General features: G+C 43.2%; 2 protein-coding genes across 3 annotated transcripts; both read left to right on the top strand.

The window, feature by feature from the left end:
• Window positions 1–858: 858 nt before the first annotated feature.
• LOC133381637 (zinc finger protein 420-like) lies at window positions 859–27,368 on the top strand. The gene is made up of 7 exons (XM_061620985.1): window positions 859–1,425; window positions 2,441–2,927; window positions 3,122–3,203; window positions 3,510–3,592; window positions 4,349–4,475; window positions 7,561–8,980; window positions 25,053–27,368. Exons 2-7 carry the CDS (start codon window positions 2,532–2,534, stop codon window positions 26,305–26,307), a joined length of 3,363 nt encoding a protein of 1,120 aa, XP_061476969.1. The 5' UTR covers window positions 859–1,425; window positions 2,441–2,531; the 3' UTR covers window positions 26,308–27,368.
• LOC133381625 (zinc finger protein 24-like) lies at window positions 17,217–24,876 on the top strand. 2 transcript variants are annotated; one of them, XM_061620972.1, is made up of 5 exons: window positions 17,217–17,310; window positions 19,660–20,125; window positions 20,320–20,401; window positions 20,610–20,692; window positions 24,731–24,876. In XM_061620972.1, exons 2-5 carry the CDS (start codon window positions 19,799–19,801, stop codon window positions 24,776–24,778), a joined length of 540 nt encoding a protein of 179 aa, XP_061476956.1. In that variant the 5' UTR covers window positions 17,217–17,310; window positions 19,660–19,798; the 3' UTR covers window positions 24,779–24,876. The 2 variants fall into 2 exon arrangements, with proteins under 2 accessions (XP_061476956.1, XP_061476957.1); XM_061620973.1 differs by lacking the exon at window positions 24,731–24,876 and adding an exon at window positions 20,806–21,096.
• Window positions 27,369–27,393: the final 25 nt, after the last annotated feature.

Genomic DNA, 27,393 nt, shown 5'->3' on the forward strand with positions numbered 1-27,393 from the left:
GCCACCTAGCTGCAGAGAGGGAGGATAAGAGGATGACAGAAACAGCCTCCGCTAGTGGTCCTCTGTGGAGATTCTCCCCGGGGTTTACTTTTAAAAAAAATACTCTATTTTAAAGGTTTTTCGTGTGTTTTACAGAGTGACAAGTAAAGGACATGCAGAAAGAAAACAGTACAACTGAGAGAAGAATGCATGTAAAAGAACCAAAAGGCTCTCTGGCCTCTGAAGGTCTGGTTTCCCAAGGTTGGGTTTAAACAATAAAGGCGAATTAAGGAGGTGCAATTGGGTCTGTGCATTCAGACAGGTGAAGCCACAAGTAGAAATTTCACCTCCGATTGAGAAAACTTCTCCAGGAATTCCCTCAGCCGGACTTGGCGACCCTACCCACGACCACCCAGGCCAGTTACCGGGGGCTCTCTGCCTTTGTACCCCAAAGCTCCACCGGTTGTACTTCTGGCTACTTGTGCCACCTTCCTCGGGCAAGACCTTACGCAGGGCAGTCTCTCAGGGCAACTAAGCCAGCGGCTCCCTTCTCCTGCCCTTCCCCATGCCGGTATGTGTCGATAATCAGCCCGGGGCTTTACTCCCTCCCGTCTTCCCTCAGACTTTCCTCCTCAGCTCCCTTCGTTTCCCCTCCACCGTCTCCCTCCATGTCAGTTAACTCGCAACGGACTAGGCTCTCCAGCCAATCAGAGTCCCTACATGTCAGTTAACTCCCAACGGACTAGGCCCTCCAGCCAATCAGAGTCCGCTGCCCCCAAAGACCAATCGGAATGACTTTACCTGACCCAGGCCCCGCCTAATAAGCTCCCAGGGCGATTCTCTCTCTCTCTTGCCCCCTTCCTCTCGAGACCTCCCCCACATCCTTTAGGCGAACGAACCCGAACAGGCACGCACACCATAGAGTTGAAGCACCCCCCCTCCTAAAAGAAGCCTGGGAACTGCGGTTTGCCCCTCACAGACCTGTGGTTTGCTTAACAAAGTACAATTACCAATGTTATTCTTGGAGGGGGGATGAAATGCGCTTTAATTGTATATGGTGTCTTTGCAGCCCCAGTCCAAGACGCCCCTCTGTGCTCAGGACATGACCCCTCCTTGGCACTGAGTTTGAGAGGGGTGACCCCTGCTGCCCGGCCTTCTCCCTTCTGAGGAGTCTGTTTCTCAGTGGAAATGCTGCTGGGGGATTGGACGTTGTGGAGTCTTCTGCGGCTGCTGCAGGCTCTGCCACTCAGCTACAGGCTGCTCGGCTTGCAAAGGGTTAAAATGGACAAGCTCGAACTCCCAGACCGGAGGAAACAGGGAGGGGGTTGAGTCATAGACCCCTCTCTCTGAAGGCCCTTCCGGTCTGGTTTCTCATGGGGAGGGCAAGCCGAGAAAGTGGCCCTTACATCTCCCAGGCGCCCCATCAAGGGCCCTTTCCCGGATCTGGTGAGTGGTTTCTTTCACTACCACCCGCCGTCTTATTTTTTGCATTTGGGTGAAGGGGAGCAACGGGGGAGGGCAGAGGGGATCTTTGGAGACAGAATAAAAAGCTCTCCTGAAAATTACTTGGCAGTCTTCTAATGGAAGGAATCAAATGGAGGAGATTGTGATTGAAACTAAGGGGGGGGTTAAGAAAAGGCAATATTACCCCCATACACAATGAAACCTAGTTCAGAGACTCCCAGCTTTTTTAAAAAAAGAAAGGAAACCGGGTTTCTAACATTTATTGAGATTGACATATGAGGCAAAATTTACCATTTTTCTGTTTTTCTGTGTGGGAAACTAGCCTCCTCCCACCTTTTAGTGTTCTACTCCATTGGGATGAAGGCCAGGATTTAAACTGAATAAATGATAGTAATTATAATAATATTTTGTTCCTCTCTGGAAAAAAAAAATCCAGTGGGCAATCGTGACCTCTTCAATTGAAGGGAAATGAGAACAAAATGGATGAACGGACGATTCCAGTCCCTGAGCAGGCAATGGTGGGGTGTGGCTGAGTGGAAATACCATGGCCGCATTCCTTGCACCTGCCAGGGCGGAAGAGGGGGCGACACTTTTGGCCAATCGAAGGGTTGGGTTGCAGCTTGGGAGCATAGGAAGCTGCCTTTATACTAAGTCAGACCATTGGTCCATCCATCTCAGTATGGTCTACACTGACTGGCAGCAGCTCTCCATGGTTTCAAACGGGGGTCCTCTCCCAGCCCTACCTGGAGATGCTGGGGATTGAACCTGGGACCTTCTGCATGCAAGGCAGATGCTCTACCACTGAGCTACAGTTTGAGGAATGCTGGCTTAGGAGGCTGCCTGCATATTTTGCTTCATAACTTTTCTTCCAGGAAGCATAGAGACTAACATTGCACCATTATAATCTGGTCCTAGTTGCTAGTGAGATTCATTCACAAATTTTTCCTGACCTAACAACACAGTAATTCTGTAACAGAGCAGCATCTTGGCTTTGTAGGATTTGGTAGTTCCTCTAATTCAGAGAGATAGAAATCGGCAGGGGGAAAAAAAGCTCCTTCAGACCTCCTGGAGGCTTCCTTAAAGCACAGATGGATGAGGACGTATCAGCTGCCCTTGAACCAGGAAGAGGCCCCGATGCCATCAAGACTGCATCAAGAGCCGTTCACACAGACCTGGGTGAGGACACCCTTAGCTCAGATGTGCAACACCAACAGTTCAGGCAGTTCTGTTACCTGGAGGCCGAGGGACCCAGAGAGGTTTGCAGCCGACTCCATCATCTGTGCCACGAGTGGCTGAAGCCTGAGCGACACACAAAGAATCAGATCCTGGACCTGGTGATCCTGGAGCAGTTCTTGGCTGTCCTTCCACCGGAGATGGAAAGCTTGGTGAGGGAATGTGGAGCAGAGACCAGTTCCCAGGCGGTGGCCCTGGCAGAAGGTTTCCTTCTGAGCCAGGAAGAGGACAGGAAGCAGGCAGAGCAGCAGGTAAGAGTGTGTTTTATCCTGGTAGTTTCAAGGGGCTCAGAATGTGAGGGAGGGTATCTCAACTACTCATTGCCCAATCTTTTTTGGAAAGCATCCAAGGAAAGATACCCCAAACCTATTAGTTTTTGGCCTCTGCCATTTCTGTTCTAATCTTCCTCCCCATTGAATGTCTTCAATCTTTGTCGCTGTTTCAGGGAAAGAACCTATTTGCAGAAACGGTCACTGATTTTCCTGAAGTAGAGAGCACTCCATCGGACACCAGACAGAGGCCTCTGGGTAAGGATTAATGGGATGTATCTCCATTTGGTCTCCCTCTATCAATTTTGAAATCGTTCCATGGGCTTTTTCAAAAATTTGGAGAAGATGCTTCTCTTCCAGTCTTTTCCACAGCTCAAAAATGCATTTTTGTACAATTTTTCACTACTTCATGCATGACGACCACCACTTTGATTTGTGGCCAAGATCCTAAAGAGGGAGAGATGCATTTTCATGCAACTGAAACATAAAATGAATGCAAACTCTTGGGTGTAGTTTAACATGCATTGCTGAGTCTTGGCTTCCCATCACCATCATCTCTCACAGGTAATGAAATGATAGTGGCAAGACCTCCTCAGCCATCACATCTTCACAATGGAGAGGAAGCAGATGCTGTGGAATTGGAACAGGTAGGGGGAGCAAATCAGTGGGGAGAAAGGCTGGGGACAGCTTGGATGCTTCTGCCCCCCCCTTACGTCCTTTGGCCTGAACCAATCTGTCTCTTTCTCTTTGCTTTGAAGGCCACTCAAGGAAAGTTTCAATCCTTACACTGATGACCAGCCACCTCAGCTTAACTAGTCTTTTGCATGTAGCTACTATTATTTATTAATTTATGTACCATCTGATGCTAAAATAGCCTTCTAAGCAGTATAAAATCCAATTACAAATATGAAAATATAAACATCCATAATTAAAATGGACAACAAAACAATCCTATTATGAATGAATGAATTCTTTATTGCATAGTCAACAGACCTCAGCAGTCAAAAGGTAAAATACAAAGAAATAGATAAATACATACATGACAAAAAGACAAAAACATAAAATCAAGACTTCGCACCAAGCAGATTCTTCCTTATCTGCATGGCCTGATTTATGAATTTGCCTACAGCAAGGGTAATAAATTCATCTGTGCCCTGTAGAAGAAGAATTAACAGTATATTTTTAGATCGGCCTGGGAAGGTTAAAAAAATTGGAGATAAAAGATCATTTCTAACATGATCATAAAATTTACAGTGGAATAAAACGTGCGAAACGGTCTCAGTCTCGTGGGCATTACATGGACAGTCCTATTAAAATAGAGCAATTCGTAAAAACAACACAGCAAGGAGTAGTAGATAATATTTATGCTGTCTATGAGGAGAAAATGTTTTATTATTTTTTAGGGTCCAGTGACTTTTGAGGATGTGGCTGTGCATTTCACGGAAGAGGAGTGGGCCCTGCTGGATCCTGACCAGATAGCTCTTCATAAGGAAGTCATGGAGGAGAACTGTGGGATCGTGGCTTGCCTCGGTATGGCTCTCTGTTGGATCATAACATTTGTGTGAAATTCAGTTATTTAAATATATGTCTGAACTGCAGTATTCCGATCTGGCTGAACAGAACCTACAGCTTCTGGGATTCTGAGCCCCCTGCAATTAACTTTGAATGAACAGCTATCTACTGTTTTGTCTCTGAATATGCTGCATATGCTTCCTCAGGTTATGCCCTTCTAAAGAGTGATCATACTGGATTGAACTGCCCAGAGTTTCAGAGTTGTTAGGGAGATGGAACTAGTAATTTCCTGGTTGGCCAAAGAGACCACTGACATTAGAGTCGGAACGGTTTTCATGACTGGTCTGAGCAACAATTCATCTCAAAAAAGAGGTTGGTTTACTGCTTTCAGATTCCCATATGGAATATGGAAACATCTGTTCAGCAGTCCAACGTTTATCTCTGAGAACCAGCCTTTTGCAAGTAACTCTGCACTTGCTGTGAAATCCAAGACTCTATTCAAGTAGCTAACCTGTAACTGGCAAAGTCAGATTATGTTTATTGGTTGTATTTGCAAATCTGTGTTGTGTTTGATTGCTGTCCCCCTTCCTTGCATTTTTTCCTCCGCCCTGCTAAACAAATTTAATTTATATCTTAATATTTGGCTTCATATTTATTAATACATAATTGCAAAAAGACTTCAAAGTGATGGCTCTCGGCACTCGTCAGTTGATCAGCACTGGGAACTCCCTTGAATGCACTATGGAGTTCCCGATAGGGTGGTTGTTGTTGTTATGTGCCTCCAAGTCGACTACGACTTCTGGCGACCCTATGAATCTGCTACCTCCAAGAGCATCTGTCATGAACCACCCTGTTCAGATCTTGTAAGTTCAGATCTGTGGCTTCCTTTATAGAATCAATCCATCTCTTGTTTGGCCTTCCTCTTTTTCTACTCCCTTCTGTTTTTCCCAGCATTATTGTCTTTTCTAATGAATCATGTCTTTTCATTATGTGTCCAAAGTATGATAACCTCAGTTAGGGTACAGTATTCCTAATGCTGCTGATAAAAGTGGAGTCCCTATGATGGCTGATTGGCATTGAGGGAGCCCTGCTTGCCAAGGAACAATCAGGAGTGCATTTTAAGTTCCCTGTTCATTTGGTTTGAGATGTGTCTTTACCTGTCCATCCTGGAAGTCACAGGTCTAGGGGACAACAACCTTGCAGTCCAAATTAGGTCCCCTGCTGGGACTTAGGCCCAAGGGGTGGAGGTTCCAGACTGCTGCTTTAGCTGGAGAAGACTTTGATTGGCCTTGAGACCTAGTTCACACATCCTCTGCCAGTGAGTGATGTGGCCTAATGATCCACGGCATAGAATTTGCTTTTTTCACAGCTGCAACACACTGGGTCATGATCTTCATTGAGTTATCCACAGTGTCATTCCTGGTCAGTCACTGCTAGTTCAGATCGCATGAGCGTATTTGTGAAATTAAGATCCCACATGCATACTCTTTACTCTTGTTTACATTGAATTGTGTTTGCTGAGCTCTTCACAATTCCTTTTTGTTTTGACAGCATGAACAATTCAGTATCATCAGCAAACTTGGCCACCTCACTGCTCACCCCTAGATCGTTTATGAACAAGTTGAAAAGCACAGATCCCATTACCGATATTTGGGGGACTCCACTTTCTTCAGCCCTTCATTGTGAGGATGGTCCATTAATCTCTGCTTCCTGCTACTTAACCAATTCCTGATCCACAAGATAACCTCTCCTCTTATTCTAGGACTGCTAAGCTTACTCAGGAGTCTTTGGTGAGGGATCCTGTCGAAAAGTTTTTGAAAGTCCAAGTACACTATGTCAACCAGATTACCTCTATCTATACGCTTGTTGACCCCCTCAAAGAACTCTGTAGTTTACTAGGACAGGAATTACCCTTGGAGAAGCCATGCTGGTTCTGCTTCAGCAAGGCTCACTCTTCTATATTCTTAGTTATTTTACCTTTAACAAGATTTTCTAACAGTTTTCCCGGATCCGTTTTTAAAGATTGGTGTTATTTTGGCCACTTTCCATTCCTCAGGTATAGAGGCATATCTAAGGGACAAGTTACATCTTTTTGTTAGAAGATCAGCACTTTCATATTTGAGTGCTTTTGACAACTCTTGGCTGGATGCCATCTGGACCTGGTGATTTATCAGTTTTTATTTTTGCTATTAAGCCTAGGACATCATCTCTGGTTACCACTATTTGCCTTAGTTCCTCAGACTCCCTTCCTGCAAAAATTAGTTCTGTTGCAGGGATCTCCCTGATATCCTCTACTGTGAAGAGAGATGCAAAGAATTCATTTAGCTTCTGTGCAATCTCCTTATCCTGCTTTAGCACACCTTTGACTCCCTATCTTAGGGTCCAAATGCCTCCCTAGATGGACTCCTGTTTTGAATGTATCTAAATAATTTTTTGTTGTTGTCTATTATATTTTTAGCAATGTGCTCCTCAAATTCTTTTTTAGCATCCTTTATTGTCTTCATGCATTTATTTTTCCAGAGTTTATGTTCCTTTTTTTCATTCAGACAAGACTTCAATTTTTTGGAGCAAGCCTTCTTGCCTCTAATAGCTTCTTTGACTCTGCTTGTTAATCATGCTGACACCCTCTTGCTCATGGTGGTATTTTTCCTGATCTGTGGTTATACACTCAAGTTGATTACTAATGTGTTTTTAAACAACTCCATCATTTCTAACCATTCAGAAGAAAATCCATGTTTCCATTTTCTTGCACGACAATCTTTTGAAGTAGGTAGTCTGACAGTGATTATTTCAAGACTGGCCAGTAAGTTTCATTCCTGAGTGGAAGATGAACCCAGGTCCAAATCCAACAATCTATAATGTACCAACTATCAGTTAATGCCAGTCAAAAGGGGCAGTTAACTCTGTGATAAGATTGACTTCCCACCTAAGTTACTTCACTTCTTTCTTTCTTTCTTTCTTTCTTTCTTTCTTTCTTTCTTTCTTTCTTTCTTTCTTTCTTTCTTTCTTTCTTTCTTTCTTTCTTTCTTTCTTTCTTTCATGTTCAATTATTTGGGGCTCCATTTCTTCCTTAGGCTCTAATCAGTATCTGTCTTTGTTGCAGGTGAGGAACTTGAAAACAAAAATAAAGGAAACCCTATCAAAATCTACACAGTGGAGCCGCCATATCAATATTTTGAGTGTAGACAGATCTTCAGTCAAAGCTCCCAGCAAATAATTCATACTGAGGAGAAACCTCATCAATGCTTGGAATGTAGAAAGACCTTTAGACACCGTAGCCACCTCACTTCCCATGAAAGAATTCATACAGGGGAGAAACCATATCAGTGCTTGGAATGTGGAAAGAGCTTCAGACGCCGTAACCACCTCACTTCCCATGAAAGAATTCATACAGGGGAGAAACCATATCAGTGCTTGGAATGTGGAAAGAGCTTCAGCCAGAAGGGAAGTCTCACATCCCATGAAAGAAGTCATACAGGGGATACACCATATCAGTGCTTAGAATGTGGAAAGAGCTTCCGCTCAAAGAGAACTTTCACTACACATCAAAGAATTCATACAGGGGAGAAACCATATGAATGCTTGGAATGTGGAAAGACCTTTAGACACAATTCTGACCTCACTTCCCATGAAAGAATTCATACAGGGGAGAAACCATATCAGTGCTTGGAATGTGGAAAGAGCTTCAGACGCCGTAACCACCTCACTTCCCATGAAAGAATTCATACAGGGGAGAAACCATATCAGTGCTTGGAATGTGGAAAGAGCTTCAGCCAGAAGGGAAGTCTCACATCCCATGAAAGAAGTCATACAGGGGATACACCATATCAGTGCTTAGAATGTGGAAAGAGCTTCCGCTGGAAGAGAACTTTCACTACACATCAAAGAATTCATACAGGGGAGAAACCATATGAATGCTTGGAATGTGGAAAGACCTTTAGACACAGTTCCGACCTCACTTCCCATCGAAGAACTCACACAGGAGAGAAACCGTATCAGTGCTTGGAATGTGGAAAGAGCTTCAGACGCCGTAACCACCTCACTTCCCATGAAAGAATTCATACAGGGGAGAAACCATATCAGTGCTTGGAATGTGGAAAGAGCTTCAGCCAGAAGGTAAGTCTCATTTCCCATGAAAGAAGTCACTCAGGAGATACACCATATCAGTGCTTGGAATGTGGAAAGAGCTTCCACTGGAGGATAAGTCTCAATTTCCATCGAAAAATTCATACAGGGGAGAAACCATATCAGTGCTTTGAATGTGGAAAGAGCTTCCGCTGGAAGGACAGTCTCACTTCCCATGAAAGGATTCATACAGGGGAGAAACCGTATCAGTGCTTCGAATGTGGGAAGAGATTTAGACATAGTTCACACCTCATTTCCCATCAAAGAAGCCATACAGGGGAGAAACCCTATCAGTGCTCGGAATGTGGAAAGAGCTTCCGCTGGAAGGAAAGTCTCACTTCCCATCAAAGAATTCATACAGGGGAGAAACCATATCAGTGCTTCGAATGTGGGAAGAGGTTTAGACATAGTTCACACTTCATTTCCCATCAAAGAAGTCATACAGGGGAGAAACTGTATCAATGCTTGGAATGTGGAAAAAGCTTCAGCTGGAAGCGAAGTCTCACTTCCCATCAAAAAATTCATTTAGGACACAAACCATAAAAGCAGGGCAGCTGTTAGTCACTTGACCTGGCAGGGCTGCCAAGGCATGGCCAGTTGGTTAGAGTTATAGCCAAGATGTTCTGGTTTTCTCCCCATTTTCCTCTTGCAAACCTGTTGTAGAGACTTAAGCACTGCAGTTGTACAAATACTTAGCACCTCCCTGAACTGAAAAGTGTCTTACTTTGGTTCAGAAGAGGCCCCTGCTGTCACTTGCTTCTCGGCTAGGACAACATTTGTGTGGCCTCCACCTGGTCTTGTTTTCTCCTATCCTCTTTTCCAAAGAAATGGGACACTTAAACATTGCCACTGTCATAGAATCATAGAATAGTAGAGTTGGAAGGGGTCTATAAGGCCATCAAGTCCAACCCCCTGCTCAATGCAGGAATCCAAATCAAAGCATTCCCAACAGATGGCTGTCCAGCTGCCTCTTGAATACCTCCAGTGTCGGATAGCCCACTACCTCTCTAGGTCATTGGTGCCATTGTCATATGGCTCTAACAGGTAGGAAGTTTTTCCTGATGTCCAGTCAAAATCTGGCTTCCTGCAACTTGAGCCCATTATTCCGTGTCCTGCACTCTGGGATGATCGAGATGAGATCCCAGCCCTCCTGTATGTGACAACCTTCCATGTACTTGAAGAGTGCTATCATATCTCTCCTCAGAGGGCCTTGTTTCCAGTCCTCTGATCATCTTTGTTGCCCTCCTCTGAACCCTTTCCAGTTTGTCTGCATAAATACTTGGCACCTATCTCACCCTGGTTTAGAACTGATGTCACAATTTCTAGGGTGGGTTTATACCATAATAACCTTAGATTATTCAGAGGTGTGGTATTCTATGTGAAGCAGTCCCTGATAGATATGTAAAGGTGCCACACAGGATTGTTAAGAAGGGTCCCCATAAATGTTCAGATGTATGGAAAAAAAGACTATTATGGCAAATATACCCACCTCTGCACCCATTTCTGCACCCATTTCGGCTGGTTCCAGAGACACCGGAGCAGGCTGAGTAATTGATTCTTTTGTTTGTGATTTTCCTTACCTCAATGCAGCTCAGTTAAAATGATTACACTGAAAATTGAAGGCATCTTTCTATTTTTGTCATGTCCTTCAGAGGGAGACCAGGTTTGCAAACAAGACTGGTATATCACTATTCCCCATTTCCTGTCTTGACATCTGTGTCTCTTGTTATGAAAAGAAAACCTGGAATTGGCCAGACTGAATCAATCCACACTTGAGGGATTCAGTCTGGCCAATTCCAGGTTTTCTTTTCATAACGAGAGACACAGATGTCAAGACAGGAAATGGGGAATAGTGATATACCAGTCTTGTTTGCAAACCTGGTCTGAAGGACATGACAAAAATAGAAAGATGCCTTCAATTTTCAGTGTAATCATTTTAACTGAGCTGCATTGAGGTAAAGAAAATCACAAACAAAAGAATCAATTACTCAGCCTGCTCCGGTGTCTCTGGAACCAGCTGAAATTCAATAGTTAAACAAGCTGCGTTCACAGTGGATGCAGTCAGTATGCTCAGATATGAGGTAGCTTTACTGAAAAAAATATGTGCATAAAAATAGCAGCATAAAAATCCCCAAATCCAGAAGACCAATAAGGCAGAGGTATAGATCACCAGTAATAAAAATAATTGATAATAATAATAATAATAATCAAAACTCAGTTGAGTGTGTCAAATGTAACCATTTTTGCACACACTTTGACTGGCTGCAGAGACAGTGGACCAGGCCCCATTGTTGATTTCCCTTATTCCGATGCAGTTTAATTAAAATCATTATATGGGAATAGAAGTAATCTTCCCATTTTTTGGATGTCCTTCAGAGGTAGGGCAGATTTACAAACCAGACTGGGACATTACTATTCCCCATATCCCTTTCTTGTACCACTACCCCTAAGGCTACTGTTATATAAAGAAAACCTTGAATTGGCTAGACTCAGTCAATCCGCGTTTGTAGATTAGCTAAATAAGTTGTGTTCACAGTGAATGTTATTTTTAACATTAATACATTTACTCTCCACATATGTGAACTAGACAAATTCTCATATTAAAATAAAAATATGTAGTTCTATTAGATGCTGCTAAAATTATTTTGCTTTGATGATAGTGGATTACGTTGAACCAAAATGGTTGCAGAAGTGGCACTGTATGGTACCTTGGCATATGTCTTATCAAATTCTTTCATGTAGTTGGATATCTTTTGGAATGTGGTCTTGTTTTTCTGTGATAATTGAGGAAGTTATCATTTAAGTTTAGGAATGCATCTTAAATTTATCTTCGTTAAAGGAAACATTTAGTATAAATATTCCTACCTTTGAGCATTTGTGTCTGTTCTTCTTGAGAGGCATTTGTCACCTTTGCGTGCCTCCTAGATAGCCTTGCTGAGTCAGGTAATTGTGATTTCATAGGGTTTTTCAGCCCTGCATCAATATTTTAGAATTGAAATAATTGCAGTTGTATTTTATAATGCTTCTATATTATTGAGTAATTTCATTTGTTTTCTGTTCTGTAATGTTTGATTAAGTTCTGTTAAGTAAAGGAAATGCATTTACCAAGGTTATATGCCCAAGACTCATCCTTGGATCTCAAATTTTCTGAGTGCTAAAGCAGACGGGCTAATTCTCACCACCACCACCTGTGACATCTGTGGCAGAGGGAGGTAACATGCGGCTGAAAAGCCAGACCCAGTGCATGATATATAGAAATCAGACATAGAGTTTCACTCTGAAGAGAGCAAATTTGCCATAGTATCACCCTCCCCCACCTTACTCACTTCTGTGTCTTCTCTAACAAAAAGTCTATTTCCACCTTGCCGCCGCCCCGATCACATTATTGTTATTATTTTTTTTATCATTAATTTTATTCAAAGTTTCAAAAAACAAAACAAAAACAAATTAATAACTAATATAATAAAAAATACTGACTTCCGATTTGTCGCAGATCAGCTATAAGTATATAATATATAACAAACCTGTCCCTCAATATATTACAAAATCACTTTCCTCCAGTAGTTATCTTAATTAATCATCAAATCTCATTAACATCATATCATTTTGTTCTTTCCGCAAAAAGTCAAAGAGAGGTTCCGCTCCTTGAGAAATATATCCATCGATTTTTCTCCAAATAGACATGTCAATTGATCCATCTCTACCAAGTCTGCTAAGTCCAGTAATTTCAATAGCCATTCTTCCATTATCGGTATTAATTCCATCTTCCATCTGCCATCCTTGCACACATAATAATCTTGCTGTCATAATCATATAGTAAGAGTCTGATAGGAATTTCCTTCATCACAAATATTTCCTTGCAATCAATTCTGAATGTGTTACTGAAATGTTGTTGTAAGGCCATATCTCTGTTCCTCTTTTTTACGAAATGCACTAGCACATCTCTTGAGAGTTTTTCCATTGTCACATATCTAAAATTAATTCTATAAATTTCTCTATTTCAAGTTCCATCAAATCATTCCAGTCCAGAAATTTTATCGAAACAGTGATAGCTTTATCTCTGATATCTTCACCAGTTTCTTCAGGGACAGCACTATATTCCAAACAGTAATCTTTGTCTCTATGGCCGTGATGGATATTAAAGTCCAAATCTTTTTCCAATTCCACATTTGATATATCTGTTCCAATCTCCAGGACTTGCACCTTCCCTTTAATTTCTCTTTCATCTTCTGTTGTTTGTCCAGTTATATCTTTGGTCTCATCTGCCTCTTTTCTCATATAATCCCTTATTTCTTTCAGCTCCTGTTTCACTTTGCCAAATTCAATTTCCATCTCTTGTCTGCCCTGTCTCAGTTCTTGTTTCGTTGTCTTAATCTCATCCATTATCTTCTGAAACATATCTAGAGGGAGAACCCCTTCCTGTACATCCAGGGTCTCTGCCACTTCTTTGATTGTCATTCTTAAGACCAAAGAAAAAACCCTTCAATTTCCAATATAGCCGGTATTCCCAAGCAAAGAGCAATTTGCTTCTTTTTCCAGCAATAAAGGAGTTAATATTCCAAACCTGTTGACATCATCATCTTAGACAGCACAAACTGCCTTATCTCTTTAGTGTCCAAGAATGCAAAACAAATTTAGTTCACAGCATCAAAATAGTTAGTGGCATAAAGAACAAGCAGATTCGTCAAAAAAAAAAAAAGTAGACCGGAAAAAATAGTCCCAGACATATAATACTCAAATATTCATATAAATCAAATTTTCCTCCTTAGATTAGATGCCCCTCATCCGTTTGTATCTTTATAATGCTCAATTCCAGGCCAGCTTTTTGCTATAAAGCCAAAGATAAGCTATTTCGATTTTCTTCCTCCTTAATTCCGCGTATAAAAGAGAAAAGTATAACTCACCCAGGGATTCTTTGTTGCTGATTCTTTAACATCTCTTTTGCTGTAACAATTTAGTCCAGTTGATAAGAATAGACAGAAGAATGCTTGCCCGTTAAAATCCGTTTTTCTTTGAAGAAAAAAAAACGTCTCGCTTAGTCAGTTTGAGCTTGCTTGAATTCCCTGGCTCCGTCTGACGCTGCTGGCTACACCTTCGTTCATAGGTGATCCTAATGAATTCCAGTCCCCAACAAACACAATGAAGCTTTTGTGGATGATCTCTTCGTTTCTCCCTTGCCTGGGAGAAAATTTTTACCAGTCAAAAAACTCTTCTGACTGGTTTTAAAACTGAAAAAGCTTCCTCTGAGACGAGAGCTCGTCTCAAAGTCAGTCACAGGCGTAGCGATCCTCCTGGGAAGTCACATTATTGTTATTATTATAAGGTTCCAGGGTGGGTTACAAGTTTTAAAAAACATAATTAAAAACAGTAAAAAACAATCCAAACAAATCACAGCAAATAAGGTGGGTCCTAAATATACACGTGTCAGATATCGAAGGCCAGGACAAAGTGGTACATCTTCAGCATTCACCAAGTTGTACAATGAAGTTGGCAGACGCATCTCGGTGGGGAGGGAGTTCCACAGAGAATGCCTCTCCCAGGCCACCACCACCACCCGAGCTTCCAAGGGTGGCAGAATTACCAAAAGGGCCTCCTCTGCTGATCTCAACACCTAAAAGGATCTGTAGGGAAGGAGGCGATCTTTCACATATTTGGGATCTAAATCGTTAGGGCTTTAAACCCTAATGTGAGCACCTTGAACTGGGCCCAGAAACAAACTGGCAACCAATGTAGCTGTTTTAAAATGGGTTATATGTCTTCTAAAGGGAACCCCAGCTAGTAATGTGGCAGCTGCATTTTGGACCAGTTGAATTTTCCAAGTCATCCTTAAGGGTAGCTGTGACGCCCTTCCCCGGCTCTCCCTGTCAGGTTCCTACCTGCTCGTGGCTACTGCCTTTCACTAGGCACCACCAGGGACTCCATCAGTCCGGACTGTCCTTTTTTATGGTTTCTCTCTCCGCTCTAGCACAGATCTCAATAGATCCCCCTGCTAGGCAGCACCACCAGTCACGTTCTACAACCAATGTTCCCAGAGACCTTGCCTGAGTCTCTCTGTCCGGTTACATTCGTGACTGCGTGCCTATGCTGTTCCCAACCCCCTTGTATCAATGCAGATAACTCATAACTCGGGGTTGCTCTGGATACTTACAATGTTATCTTCTCCTCTTCACCGCTGCCACCATTTGTTACTGTTTCCCTTCAGCCTTGGTTATTACCTTACCCTCCCTTCTGGTCTGTGAAACCCCAGCCAAGGATCAGGCCTTCGGTAAACCAAAATAGTATTTATTAAATAACATTAATAACAAGATAACTTTGATAATGATCTACAAGCTTATGGTTTCATCTGTTACCGTGATGTTTGACTTATTACTAATCCGAACTCCACCTCCCTCTTTCTCCACACTCTCCTGACATACACCAACTCACACCCACCTCCAAACTCCACCAAAACAACCCACTAACGTCCACCCAGATTCAACTGTCATCCTTCCATTTATACTCTCAGCCATCCAAACACTCAGCCAATCATCCAGCATTCTACTGCTCATTTACTCCCCCCTCCTCTTTCATTCCACTTACCACATATCTTCTATACAAACAGCACTTACCATATATACATTAATACAGGAACATCACAGCAGCCCCACGAAGAGCTCATTGCAATAACCCAGTCTGGAAGTTACCTGAGCCTGGAGCACTGTGGCCAAGTCTTCTCTGCCTAAGTGGGGCTGAAGCTGGCAAACCAGTCGGAGCTGGAAAAAGGCACTCCTAGCCACTAAGGCCACCTGAACCTCCAGTGACAGTGATGGATCAAGGAGTACCCCCAGCCTGCAGACCTGCTCCTTCAAGGAAAGAGCAATCCCATCCAGAGCAGGCCATCTTCCCACTTCCTAGACATGAGAACTCTGGACACATCTGTCTTTTCAGGATTCAGCCTCGATTGGCCCACATCCAATCCCTCAATGCCTCCAAGCACCTGTTCAACACCTCAACTGCCTCTCCTGATTCAGATGGAATAGAGTGGTAGAGCTGGGTGTCATCTGCATATTGATGGCACCTCACTCCAAATCTGATGACAGCTCCCATTGGCTTCATATAGATGTTAAACAGCATGAGGGACAAGATGGAACCCTGTGGAATACCACAGGATAAATCCCATTATGCTGAACAGTAGCCTCCTGTGAGTACTTCTTGGAAGCGGCTATGAATGTATGTGTGGAACCACTGAAGCACAGTGCTCCCACCCCCCCACTCCCTCAAGTCGTTCCAGAATGATACTGTGGTCAACAGTACATCAAGGAGAACAAGCAGGGTCACATTCCCCCCCTCACTCTCCCGACAAATGTCATCAACCAGGGTGACCAAGGCAGTTTCAGTGCCATGGCCAGGCCTGAACCCAGACTGAAACGTATCCAAAGAATCAGTTTCCTCCAAGCATGCTTGAAGCTGGACTGCCACCACCTTCTCAAGCACCTTGCCCAAAAAGGAAATTTGCCACTGGCGATCATTGTTTAATACTTCTGGGTCCAGGGAGGTCTTAAGGAGGAGACGCACCACCGCCTCCTTCAAGGCAGGTGGTACCTCCCCCTCATCAAGCAAAGCATTAATCACTCCCTGGAACCACCCAGTCAGTCCTCTACAGCTAATTCTCAGCACCCAGGATGGGCAAGGGTTAGGGGGACAGGTGGTGGGCCACACTTCTTCAAGCAGCTTGGCCTCATCCTCGGGCCGCAATAATTGAAACTGATCCATACAGGTGGAACAGACAGTGCTCTGGACACCTCTGCTGCACTTGCTGTAACTGTAGCATCCAAAGCTGTCCGAATCTGCTTGATTTTGTCCCTAAAGTTGTTACAGCCTTGCAACGTTGTTACAGCAGGCCTCCGAGGGTGTCAGAGCAACACTCTCTTGGCCAGATGATGAAAGCCCATTCACCACTCGGCAAAGCTCTGCCGGCTGGCTACTTGCAGCGTATGGTGGCAGAGAAGTAGCCTTTATTCACCACCACCACCACGGCCATGTGGTAGGCACAATAGTGCAGCCTTACCCGAGTTCGGTCAGGTTCGGGCTGAAATTTGCAGCCGCCAACCTTTCTGTTTCACTGCACACAGATCAATGGAATTCCAAGGTGATCTACGTGCTCCACATCAACAATAGCAGCACTCAGGAGTAATTGTGTCGATGACTACACATACCACCATTCCACAGTGAGACAAGAGCCTGGACAGGAGCACCAGCCATACCAGCTGGAAAATCCCCCAGAGCATTCAGGATTTCAGCATTTCAAGTGTTTTAGTATGAAGGCGTCATGCTGGCCACCTAGCTGCAGAGCGGGAGGATAGAACAAGCTTAAGGTGACAGAAATGGCCTCCGCTACTGGTTGTCTTTGGAGACTGTCCTCAGGGTTTACTTAATATATATATTTTAACCCCTGCTGACTGGCCTCCTTCCCGGGGAGTCCCTTTCTCAGTGGAAATGCTGCTGGGGGATTTCTTGCCTTCTGCATGCAGGGCAGGCGCTCTGCTACTCAGCTACAGGCAGTGCCTCTCAGAGAGCTTGCAAAGGGTTAACACGAACAAGATCGGATTCCTAGAGAGGGAGTAAACAGGGAGGGGGTGCAGAGTCCGAGATTCCTCCCTCCGAAGTCTCCTCCTGCCTGGTGCGGGAGAGAGAGAAAGCGGCCCTCGTCTCTCCCAGGCGCCTTATCAAGGGGCCCTTCCGGGATCTGGTGAGTGTTTCTCTCTCCCCTCCCCCACTGCCTTATTTTGTGCATTTGGGTGAAGGGGAGCCGCGGGGCCATCGGGGAGGGGCTGTGCAGCGGATCCATCCAGGATCCCCCTCCCCGGTCACCCAGGCCAAGGACTGGAGCATGGCTCTCTCTGCAAAGCCAGGAGGGCCCCTTTCATTTGAGGAGGAAAAGGATTTAAAGTAAGTCTGCAAGGCTGAGTTGATCTGGATGGAAGGGAATCCTCAGTTGTACTCCAGTTAGAATGCCCCCCCCCCCCGATTCTGGCACATGTGAGTTATCAGTCCTCCGAACTGTGCCCATTCAGACGTGCAACCCCTGAGAGATGGAGGGGATCTTTGGAGACTGAACAGGAAGTTCTCGGAAAAATTACTAGGAATCAAGTGATGATGCTGAAGTTAGTTCTTAGTTCCCAGTTCCTTATTTGCTTGAAAGAGACTCTCCCTATCAAGAGTAATAATAAATTTATTGCATCAAAATTATTCGGCTTCTGAGATGCTCATAAATGTGTAATGATGGCATAAAAAATAAGTAACTGGGGTTGGCCACCTCACAATCTGCTCTGGGCCAGGACAAATCATACACCCCAGGAAAAAAGAGGGTGTACTCTAATGAGATGCCAGTGTTTCTGGTCTGGCACATAGTGTCTGCTGGTTGCAGGGCATGGATGAGAGCATCTACACCATAGACAAAAACATGCAGGGAAAAAAAACTGGGTGTGCCCACTCCAAAATCTGCACTGGGCCGGGACAATTAATACATCCCAGGAAGGGGAAGGGTGTCTTCTACAAGATGCCAGTACTTACCATCTGGCCCATACGTTCTGCTCAATGTAGGGTACTCATAAGGGCATCTATGCAGAACTAAAATAATGAAAAATAAGTAGAGAAAAATATGTGATTTGGGGTGACCAATCCAAAATTGCTGTGGGCCACGAAACATCATTCCCCTGAGAAAAGGGGAGAGTGTCCTCAACAAGATGCCACTGCATCCTGCCTGGCATGGATTTTCTTATGGAAACATGAAATGGATATGTGCATCTATGCACATCAAGCAATGTAGAACGTATATAAGGAACTGCAGGTTCCCACCCCAAAACATGCTTTGGGAACTACAAGTCATACATCCATGCATGTGGGAGAGAGTTCCCACCCAGTTCAGGGCTTCTTTTGTATATATGGTACAGACAAGGGCATATATGTATTAGAAAAATAGCAAATATGTAGAGGAAAGAGAAAAAGGAACTGAGGTGCCCATCCTAAAATATGATTTGGGGCACCGCAAATAATACTTCCATGCATCTGAAGAGTGTGTTAGCTATAACAAGGTAAGTAACAGGGAAGACCAATACAAAAATTAAACATGAAAAAGTTCCACATAGATCATAAGCACTGGTTGTAGGCACTGGGGGTGTTTTGTCTTGGCCCAGAGAAGATGTTGTGGTGAACACCCACAGATACTTATTTTTCTTCTTCACTTTTTGTCTCTTTTGGTTGTGCATAGATGCCCTCATACATGCCCTGCACCCAACATAAGCTCTGGGCCAGGTGGGAAGCAGTGGCATCTTGTAGAAGACATCCTCCCTGTTCCTGGGGTGTATGATTTGTCCTGGTCCAGACCACAATTTGGGTTGAGGCCCTTCAATTATTTATTTTGTCTACACGTTTTTGCGTATTTTGGTTGTTAACAGAACCCCTTATCCATGCCCTGCACTCAAGAGAAGCTCTGGGCCAGGTGGAAAGCACTGGCATCTTGTAGAGTAGTACAGCTCCAAGGCTTCAACCAGTCTTAATATGCCTTGAATCCTGCAGCCCTGAACCCACTTTAATTTAGATGGCTTGTTAAAAAGAGTAGACATGCTTCTGAGTAGGCACTGTACTGTACTGTGAGTTCAGCATTCAGTGAATTCTTAGTGAAAGTCTCTGGCAGCATGAGACATGCCCAACATTCTTTGCAAAGTTCTTACACTTCGCATTTTCTATGTGCGTGGGGGGAGGTACTTTTGAACCCTCTCGCCAGTCATAGCTCTGAATTCACTCATTGCTTAAAAATTCTCATCTCACAGGGTAGTGAAGGGGGAACGACGAGGCTCCAACACCCTCCTGGAAGGCTGGTAGCGGCCCCTGGCTCAACATTTTGAGACATGCTGGCTTAGAAGGCTGCCTGCATATTTTGCTTCATAACTTTCCTTCCAGGAGATACAGAGACTCACATTGCACCATTATCATCCATTCCTGGATGCTAGCGAGGCTCATACATACTAGATAAGGTAACTTTCCCGCCCCAAACAATGTAGTAATTTTGTAACAGAGCAATGTCTTGGCTTTGTAGGAATTGGTAGCGCCTCTATTTAGGACAGACAGGCATCCTTAAAGCACTGGTGGATGAAGAAGACTCGGCTGACCCTGAAGCACAAAGAGGCCCCAATGTCATCAAGACTGGCAACAGCGAAGAAATCTGGGAAAGAACCATGCAGACAGTCCTGGGCGAGAAGGACAAGCTCAGCTCAGATGTGCAGCGCCTGCAGTTCAAGCATTTCCGCTACGAGGAGGCCAAGGGGCCCCGAGAGGCTTGCAGCCGACTCCACCACCTCTGCCGTCAGTGGCTGAAGCCAGAGCAAAACACAAAGAATCAGATTCTGGACCTGGTGATCCTTCAGCCATTTCTGGCTGTCCTTCCACCGGAGCTGGAGAGCTGGATGAGGGAATGTGGAGTGGAGACCAGTTCCCAGGCGGTGGCCCTGGCCGAAGGTTTCATCCTGAGTCAGGCAGAGGACAAGAAGCAGGCAGAGCAGCAGGTGAGAGAGAGGTTTAACCTGGACGTTCCAAGGGAGTCAGAATCTGAGGGAGGGTATCCCTACTACTAATTGCCCCCTCTTTTTTGGAAAGCATCCAAGGAAAGATACCGAAAGCCTGCCTGGTTTCAGCCTCTGCCATTTCTTTTCTAATCCTACTTCCCATTCAATGTGTTCAATCCTTGTTGCGATTTCAGAGAAAGGACCTGTTTGCAGAAATGGACACTGATTTCCCTGAGGCAGAGGGGACACCATCACACACTAGACGGAGGCCACTGGGTAAGGATTAAGAGGATGTATCTCAATTTAATCATTAATTTTAAAAGAAATGGATGGGTTCTTCTAATAATTTGGGAGAACGATAAAATGGGTACAGAGACTCAACAGATAAGTGATTTTCTCAGGCCTCTATGTCGTTCAACATAAATTGCTGAATCTTTGAGACAAGCACGTGCTAAGGGCTTCCCACCATCTTGGTTTTTCACAGCTGATGGAATGATGCCGGCAAGACCTCTTCTGCCATGTCATCTTCGCAATGGAGAGGAAGCGGACGCTGTGGAATCGGATCGGGTAGGGGGGGCGAATCAGTGGGGAGGGAGGCTGGAGAAAGCCTGGGTGCTTCTGTCCCCCCGTTAAATCCTTTGGCCTAAACCAATCTCTCTCTCTTTCTTTTTGCTTTGAAGGCCACTCAAGGAAAGTTTAAATCCTGAGAATAATGACCAGCCACCTCAGCTTAACAAGGCTTTTGGATGTAGCTAGTATTTTTTTTATTAGTAGTAGCCATATTGTTTATTCATGTATGTGCTATTTGATGCTCATATAGTTTTCCAAGCAATATAAAACTCACAAATTTTAAAATATAAACACCCATAATTACAATGGGCAATAAAACAATCCCATTAAAACAATGAATAGAAAACAACACAGCAATGACTAGTAGATAATATTTATGCTGTCTATGAGGAGGAATCATTTTCTTTTAGGGTCCAGTGTCCTTTGATGATGTGGCCGTGCATTTCACGGAGGAGGAGTGGGCCCTGCTGGATCCTGACCAGAGAGCTCTGCATCAGGAAGTCATGAAGGAGAATTGTAGAATCGTGGCTTCCCTCGGTAAGGCTCACTGGCGCATCACAGTGTTTTTTTGTTATGTGCCTTCAAGTCGATTATGGCTTATGGTGACCCTATGAATTAGCGACCTCCAAGAGCATCTGTCGTGAACCACCCTGTTCAGATCTTGTAAGTTCAGGTTTGTGGCTTCCTTGATGGAATCAATCCATCTCTTGTTTGGCCTTCCTCTTTTTCTACTCCCTGCTGTTTTTCCCAGCATTATTGTCTTTTCTAGTGAATCATGTCTTCTCATAATGTGTCCAAAGTATGATAACCCCAGTTTCATCATTTTAGCTTCTAGTGATAGTTCTGGTTTAATTTGTTCTAACACCCAATTGTTTGTATTTTTTGCAACCACATTTAAAATGAGTTGATTTTTCTCTTATCCGCTTTTTTCACTGTCCAACTTTCACATCCATACACAGAGATCGGGAATACTATGTTCTGAATGATCCTGACTTGAGTGTTCAGTGATATCTTTGCATTTGAGGACCTTTTCTAGTTCTCTCATAGCTGCCCTCCCCAGTCCTAGCCTTCTTCTTGTTTCTCCCTCCAATTTTCACACCTCCTTCATCTTGGTCCAATCCCACTTTCCTCATGATATGTTCTGCATAAAGATTAAACAAATAGGGTGATACAATACACCGCTGTCTCACACCCTTTCCGATTGGCAACCAATTGGTTTCTCCATATTCTGTCCTTACAGTAGCCTCTGGTGATATCTGGTGTGAAATTAATTATTAAACATCTGGAGAACCACAATATTCTCATCTGGCTCATCAGTGCCACCGATAGCATATGGGATTGTGATGCATCTGCAGGTTACCTTGAATGAACAACTATCTAATGTTCTGTCTCTGAATATGCTTTCGCAAGTTATGCCCTTCTAAACAGAGATCATAGTGGTCTGAATGGCTCAGAGTTGTGAGGAAAGTGGAACTAGTCTTTTTCTGGTTGGCCAAAGGGACCACTGACATCAGAATTTAAGCAGTTTTGATGACCGTTCCAAGCAACAATCCATCTCGAACAAAAGGTGCTTTTTACTGATTTCAGATTCCCATAAATAGAGAAACCTCCGTTAAGCAGTCCAAAGATTCTGTCTTTGAGAACCAGTATTTTGCAAGGTACTCTGCACATGCTCTGAAATCCAAGAGCTAACCTGTAACTCACAAAGTCAGATTAAGTTTATTGGTTTTATGTACAAATCTGTGTTGTGTGATTGTTGCCCCCTTTCCTCCCACTTTTTTCCTCCCCCGCCAAACCAATTGATTTATATTTTGTTATTGGGCTTCACATTTTTTAAATAGGTAATTACAAAATAGCTTCAAAGTGACGGTTCTCAACACCCATCAGCTGATAAGCATTGAGAGCTCCATTGAGGTCACTGTGGAGTTCCTGACAGGGTACTTCCTAATACATCTGATACTAGCGGGGCTCCTTGTCTGGGCTGATCCAAATTCTGGCAAAAGAAATGCAAGAAGACAATAAAGGATGCCAAAGAAAAATTTGAGGAACACATTGCTAAGGACATAAAAACCAACAACAAAAAAATATTTATATACATTCAAAGCAGGAGACCATCTAGGAAGGCGATTGGACCCTTGGATGACAAGGGAATCAAAGCAGGATAAGGAGTCTGCAGAGAAGCTAAATGCAACTATCTTTGTAGTGGAGGATATAAGGCAGATCCCTGAACCTGAACTAACATTTACAGGTCTGAAGAACTGAGGCAAGTAGTGGTATGAGGCCATTGAGTCCAACCCCCTGCTCAATATTAACAGTTTAGTGAGACAGGAGTTTCCCTTGCAGAAGCCATGCTGGCTGTCTCTTGTATATCCTTGGTAATTTTGCCTTCAATAATACTTCCTACCAGTTATCCCCAGGACATAAGCTAAAAGGCATTGTGAGTTCATCAGGACACATGCTAGATTTAGAATAAACAAATGAGTTGTATAAGCTTTTCAATTCAGGCAGCCAGAATCAGACGGGAAGGCCCAGGGGGAATGCCTGGGGGAAAGTAGGCAGAGGAAGATCTGTATAAGTCACCAGAAATAGTAACGGAGACCAAAGAGAAGAACATCACACCTAGGAAAGGGGGCCTACATCCCAATTACAATATGCCCGTTTTGGTCAGATTCCTTATCTGTTTATCCAGACTGATCACTTAGACAAAAGGTTAATGCTGTCTGTGTGGAAATTGTAACCTACCTGTTTTGTGTACGTATCAATAGGTTAATAGCTTGCAGATATAAAGGTTAACAGTGTGGGTGGAATATTGCGGGTGGAATATAATGAATATTGGATTCATTATAAGGTGCAAATAAAGCTTTGGGCGATATCCCATGTTTCAGTTGTCTGTTGAGTGCATCAAAATAAGGTGCTAGGTGGAACTGGCAGCTGTAAAAGATCCTGTCTATAGGTCAGTTAGGCATGCTCACCTATATAAAATAATATCCCAGTTGGCAAAGGGTAACACTTTGAATGTATTTAAATAAGTTTTTGTTGGTATATATGTTTTTAGCAATGTGTCTTAAAATTCTTTTTTAGCATCCTTTATTGTCTTCTTGCATTTGTATTCCCTTTTATCCTCATTTGGACAAGACTTCCAATTTTTGAAGGAAGCCTTGTTGCCTGCAATAGCTTCCAGGGCTGTGGAGTAGGTTCGCCAGACCTTCGACTCCGACTCCTCTATTTTTCTACTGTCCACCTTCGAATCTTTCATAAATGGCAAATGTATATTAACTAGTAATAACAAATTTACTATAGTAAAATGGTAGCACAAGGCATTTCATCACCACCACGTGAATCCAGAGCTTGGAAAAGTTACTTTTTTGAACTATAACTCCCACGAGCCCAATCCCTGGGGCTGATGGGAGTTGTAGTTTTAAAAAGTAAGTTTTCCAAGCTTTGGATTCACGTGGTGGTGATGAAATGCCTTGTGCTACCTTATTACTACAGTAAATTCGTTATTACTAGTTAATTAACATTTGCCATTTATGAGTCGGAATCGGAGTCGGTACATTTCTACTGACTCCGACTCCACGACTCTGACTCCACAGCCCTGATAGCTTCTTTGACTCTGCTTGTTAACCAAGCTGGTGTCCTCTTGGTCCTGGTGGTATCTTTCCTAATCTGTGGTTATACACTTCAGTTTGACTACTAATGTTTTTAAACAACTCCATAGCTCCTAACTGTTCAGAAGAGAATTCATGTCATTGTTTCCATTTCCCTACATGACAGTCTTTTGAAGTAGGTAGCCTGAGCATGATTGGTTAAAGACTGGCCAGTAACTTTCATCCCTGAGTGGAAGGTGAACCCAGGTCCAAATCCAACATTCTATAATGTACCAACTGTCAGTTGATGCCAGTCAAAAGGGCTAGATAACTCTAAGATCAGCCTCCCATCTAAATCACTTCACTTCTTACTTTATTTATTTATTGTTCAATAATTTGAGGCTCCAGTTCCTTCTCAGGCTCTAATCAGTTCCTGTCTTTGTTGCAGAAGGTGAGGAATTGGAAAACAAGAATGAGGGAGACCCTATCAAAGTGAAGATGCCATATCAGTATTTAGAGTGTGGAGAGATCTTCAGTCAGAGCTCCCAGCACAGAATTCATACTGAGTGGAAACCTCATCAGTGCTTGGAATGTGGAAAGACCTTTAGATACCGTAGCCACCTCACTTCCCATGAAAGAATTCATACAGGAGAAAAACCTTATGGATGCTTGGAATGTGGAAAGACCTTTAGATACCGTAGCCAACTCACTTCCCATGAAAGAATTCATAGAGAAGAAAAACCTTATGGATGCTTGGAATGTGGAAAGAGCTTTAGACACAATTCCGTCCTCACTTCCCATCAAAGAACTCACACAGGAGAGAAACCGTATGAGTGCTTGGAATGTGGAAAGAGCTTCCGACATAAGGGAAGTCTCACTTCACATGAAAGAATTCATACAGGGGAGAAACCATATCAGTGCTTGGAATGTGGAAAGAGCTTCCGCTGGAGGATAAGTCTGAGTTTCCATCAAAAAGTTCATACAGGAGAGAAAACGTATGAATGCTTGGAGTGTGGACGGAGCTTTAGGTACAATTGTGACTTCATTTACCATAGAAAAATTCACACAGGAGAAAAACCCTATCAGTGCTTGGAATGTGGAAAAGGCTTCAGACGCCGTAAGCTCCTCACTTCCCATGAAAGAAGTCATACAGGGGACTCACCATATCAGTGTTTGGAATGTGGAAAGACCTTTACCGGCAAGAAAAGTCTCACTACCCATGAAAGAATTCATACAGGAGAAAAGCCATATGAATGCTTGGAATGTGGAACAAGCTTCACACAGAAGTCCCAACTCAATTCCCATCGAAAAAGTCATACAGGAGAAAAACCATATCACTGCTTCGAATGTGGAAAGAGATTTAAGACAAGCACAGCATTACATCTACATCAAAGAAACCACAGTGGGAATAAACCATATCAATGCTTGGAATGTGGGAAGAGCTTCAGACACAGTAACACTCTCACTTCCCATCGAAGAATTCACACAGGAGAGAAACCATATCAGTGCTTGGAATGTGGAAAGAGCTTCAGACTCAGTGCCCACCTCACTTCCCATCAAAGAACTCACACAGAAGAGAAACCGTATCAGTGCTTGGAATGTGGAAAGAGCTTCAGACACAGTAGCACTCTCTCTTCGCATCAAAGAACTCACACAGAAGAGAGACCATATCAATGCTTGGAATGTGGAAAAAGCTTTAGACACAGTAACACTCTCACTTCGCATCGAAGAATTCACACAGGAGAGAAACCATATCAGTGCTTGGAATGTGGAAAGAGCTTCAGACTCAGTGCCCATCTCACGACCCATCAAAGAACTCACACAGAAGAGAGACCATATCAATGCTTGGAATGTGAAAGGAGCTTCAGTCACAGTGGCCACCTCACTTCCCATCAAAGAAGTCACTCAAGAAAGAGACTATATGAATGCTTGGAATGTGGAAAGAGCTTCAGATATAGTGCCCACCTCACTTACCATCGAAGGATTCATTTATCAATACTTGGAATGTGGAAAGAACTTCCATGACAGCACAATCCTTAGTAATAATTGCAGGACCTGACAGGAGAGAAACTGTGTACGTGCTTTGAAGTGGAAAGAGCTTCCCTTGGTGCACCAATCTCATGTCCCATCAAAAAATTCATTTAGGAGACTAACCCTAAAAGCAGTGGCAGCCGGTGGTCCCTGTACCTGGCAGGGCTGCTAAGAGGACACTGAGGCATGGCCAGTGGGGTGACAGAATTATAGCTAAGTTGTTCTGGGTTTCTTCCCTTCCTCCTTTCATGCAAACCTATTTACACCAGTAAATATGAGGCAGCTTTTATTTTTTTAAAAAGTGCATAAAAATAGCACCACAAAAATCCCCAAACCAGAACACCAATAAGGCAGAGGTATGGATCACCAATAATAACAAAAAAAGATAATAATCAAAACTCAGTTGAGTGTGTCAAATAAAACCATTTTTTTTGCACACATTTTGACAGGTTTCAGAGACTGGGTTCCATAACTGATTTTCCTTACCCCAATGCAGTTCAATTATAATCATTATATTGGGAATAGAAGGATTCTTTCAATTTTCTGGTGTCCTTCAGAGATGGCAGATTTGCAAACCAGACTGGGACATCATTACTCATTTCCAAATCATGAACCACTACCCCGTGTCTCCTATTATACAAAGAAAACAAAGTGGCTAAATCAACCCACATTTGTAGGTTAGCTAAATAAGTTGTGATCCAAGTAAATGTTATTTTTAACATTAATACATTTACTCTGCACATATGTGAACCAGACAAATTCTCATATTAATATAATCTAGGTTTTGATAATAAAATAGCAATTCTTTGCAACTGATGTTGTTCTATTAGATAAATTTATTTTGCTTTGATGATAGTGGCAACTAGATAGCCTTGCTGAGTCAGGTAATTGTGATTTCATAGGGAGTCTCAGCCCTGCACCAACATTTAGAATTGTTGAAAGAGCAATTGTATTTTATTATGCTTCTATATTATTGACTAATTTAATTTGTTTTCTCAACTGTAATGTTTGATTAAGTTCTGTTAAGTAAAGGAAATGCATTTACGAAGGTTAAATGCGCAAGACTCATCCTTGGACCTA

The sequence above is a fragment of the Rhineura floridana genome, chromosome 3 (genome assembly GCF_030035675.1).
Source record: "Rhineura floridana isolate rRhiFlo1 chromosome 3, rRhiFlo1.hap2, whole genome shotgun sequence".
Taxonomy (NCBI): Eukaryota; Metazoa; Chordata; class Lepidosauria; order Squamata; family Rhineuridae; genus Rhineura; species Rhineura floridana.

What these genes read in the sequence shown, in the direction of transcription:
- LOC133381637 (XM_061620985.1), top strand. Translation starts at nt 2,532, where the DNA reads ATGGATGAGGACGTATCAGCTGCCCTTGAACCAGGAAGAGGCCCCGAT. An exon ending in ATGCTGTGGAATTGGAACAG is followed by an intron (nt 3,593 to 4,348) that starts GTAGGGGGAGCA and finishes ATTATTTTTTAG; the next exon opens with GGTCCAGTGACTTTTGAGGA. An exon ending in TGGGATCGTGGCTTGCCTCG is followed by an intron (nt 4,476 to 7,560) that starts GTATGGCTCTCT and finishes TCTTTGTTGCAG; the next exon opens with GTGAGGAACTTGAAAACAAA.
- LOC133381625 (XM_061620972.1), top strand. Translation starts at nt 19,799, where the DNA reads ATGCAGACAGTCCTGGGCGAGAAGGACAAGCTCAGCTCAGATGTGCAG. An exon ending in AGAAGCAGGCAGAGCAGCAG is followed by an intron (nt 20,126 to 20,319) that starts GTGAGAGAGAGG and finishes TTGCGATTTCAG; the next exon opens with AGAAAGGACCTGTTTGCAGA. An exon ending in CACTAGACGGAGGCCACTGG is followed by an intron (nt 20,402 to 20,609) that starts GTAAGGATTAAG and finishes GGTTTTTCACAG; the next exon opens with CTGATGGAATGATGCCGGCA.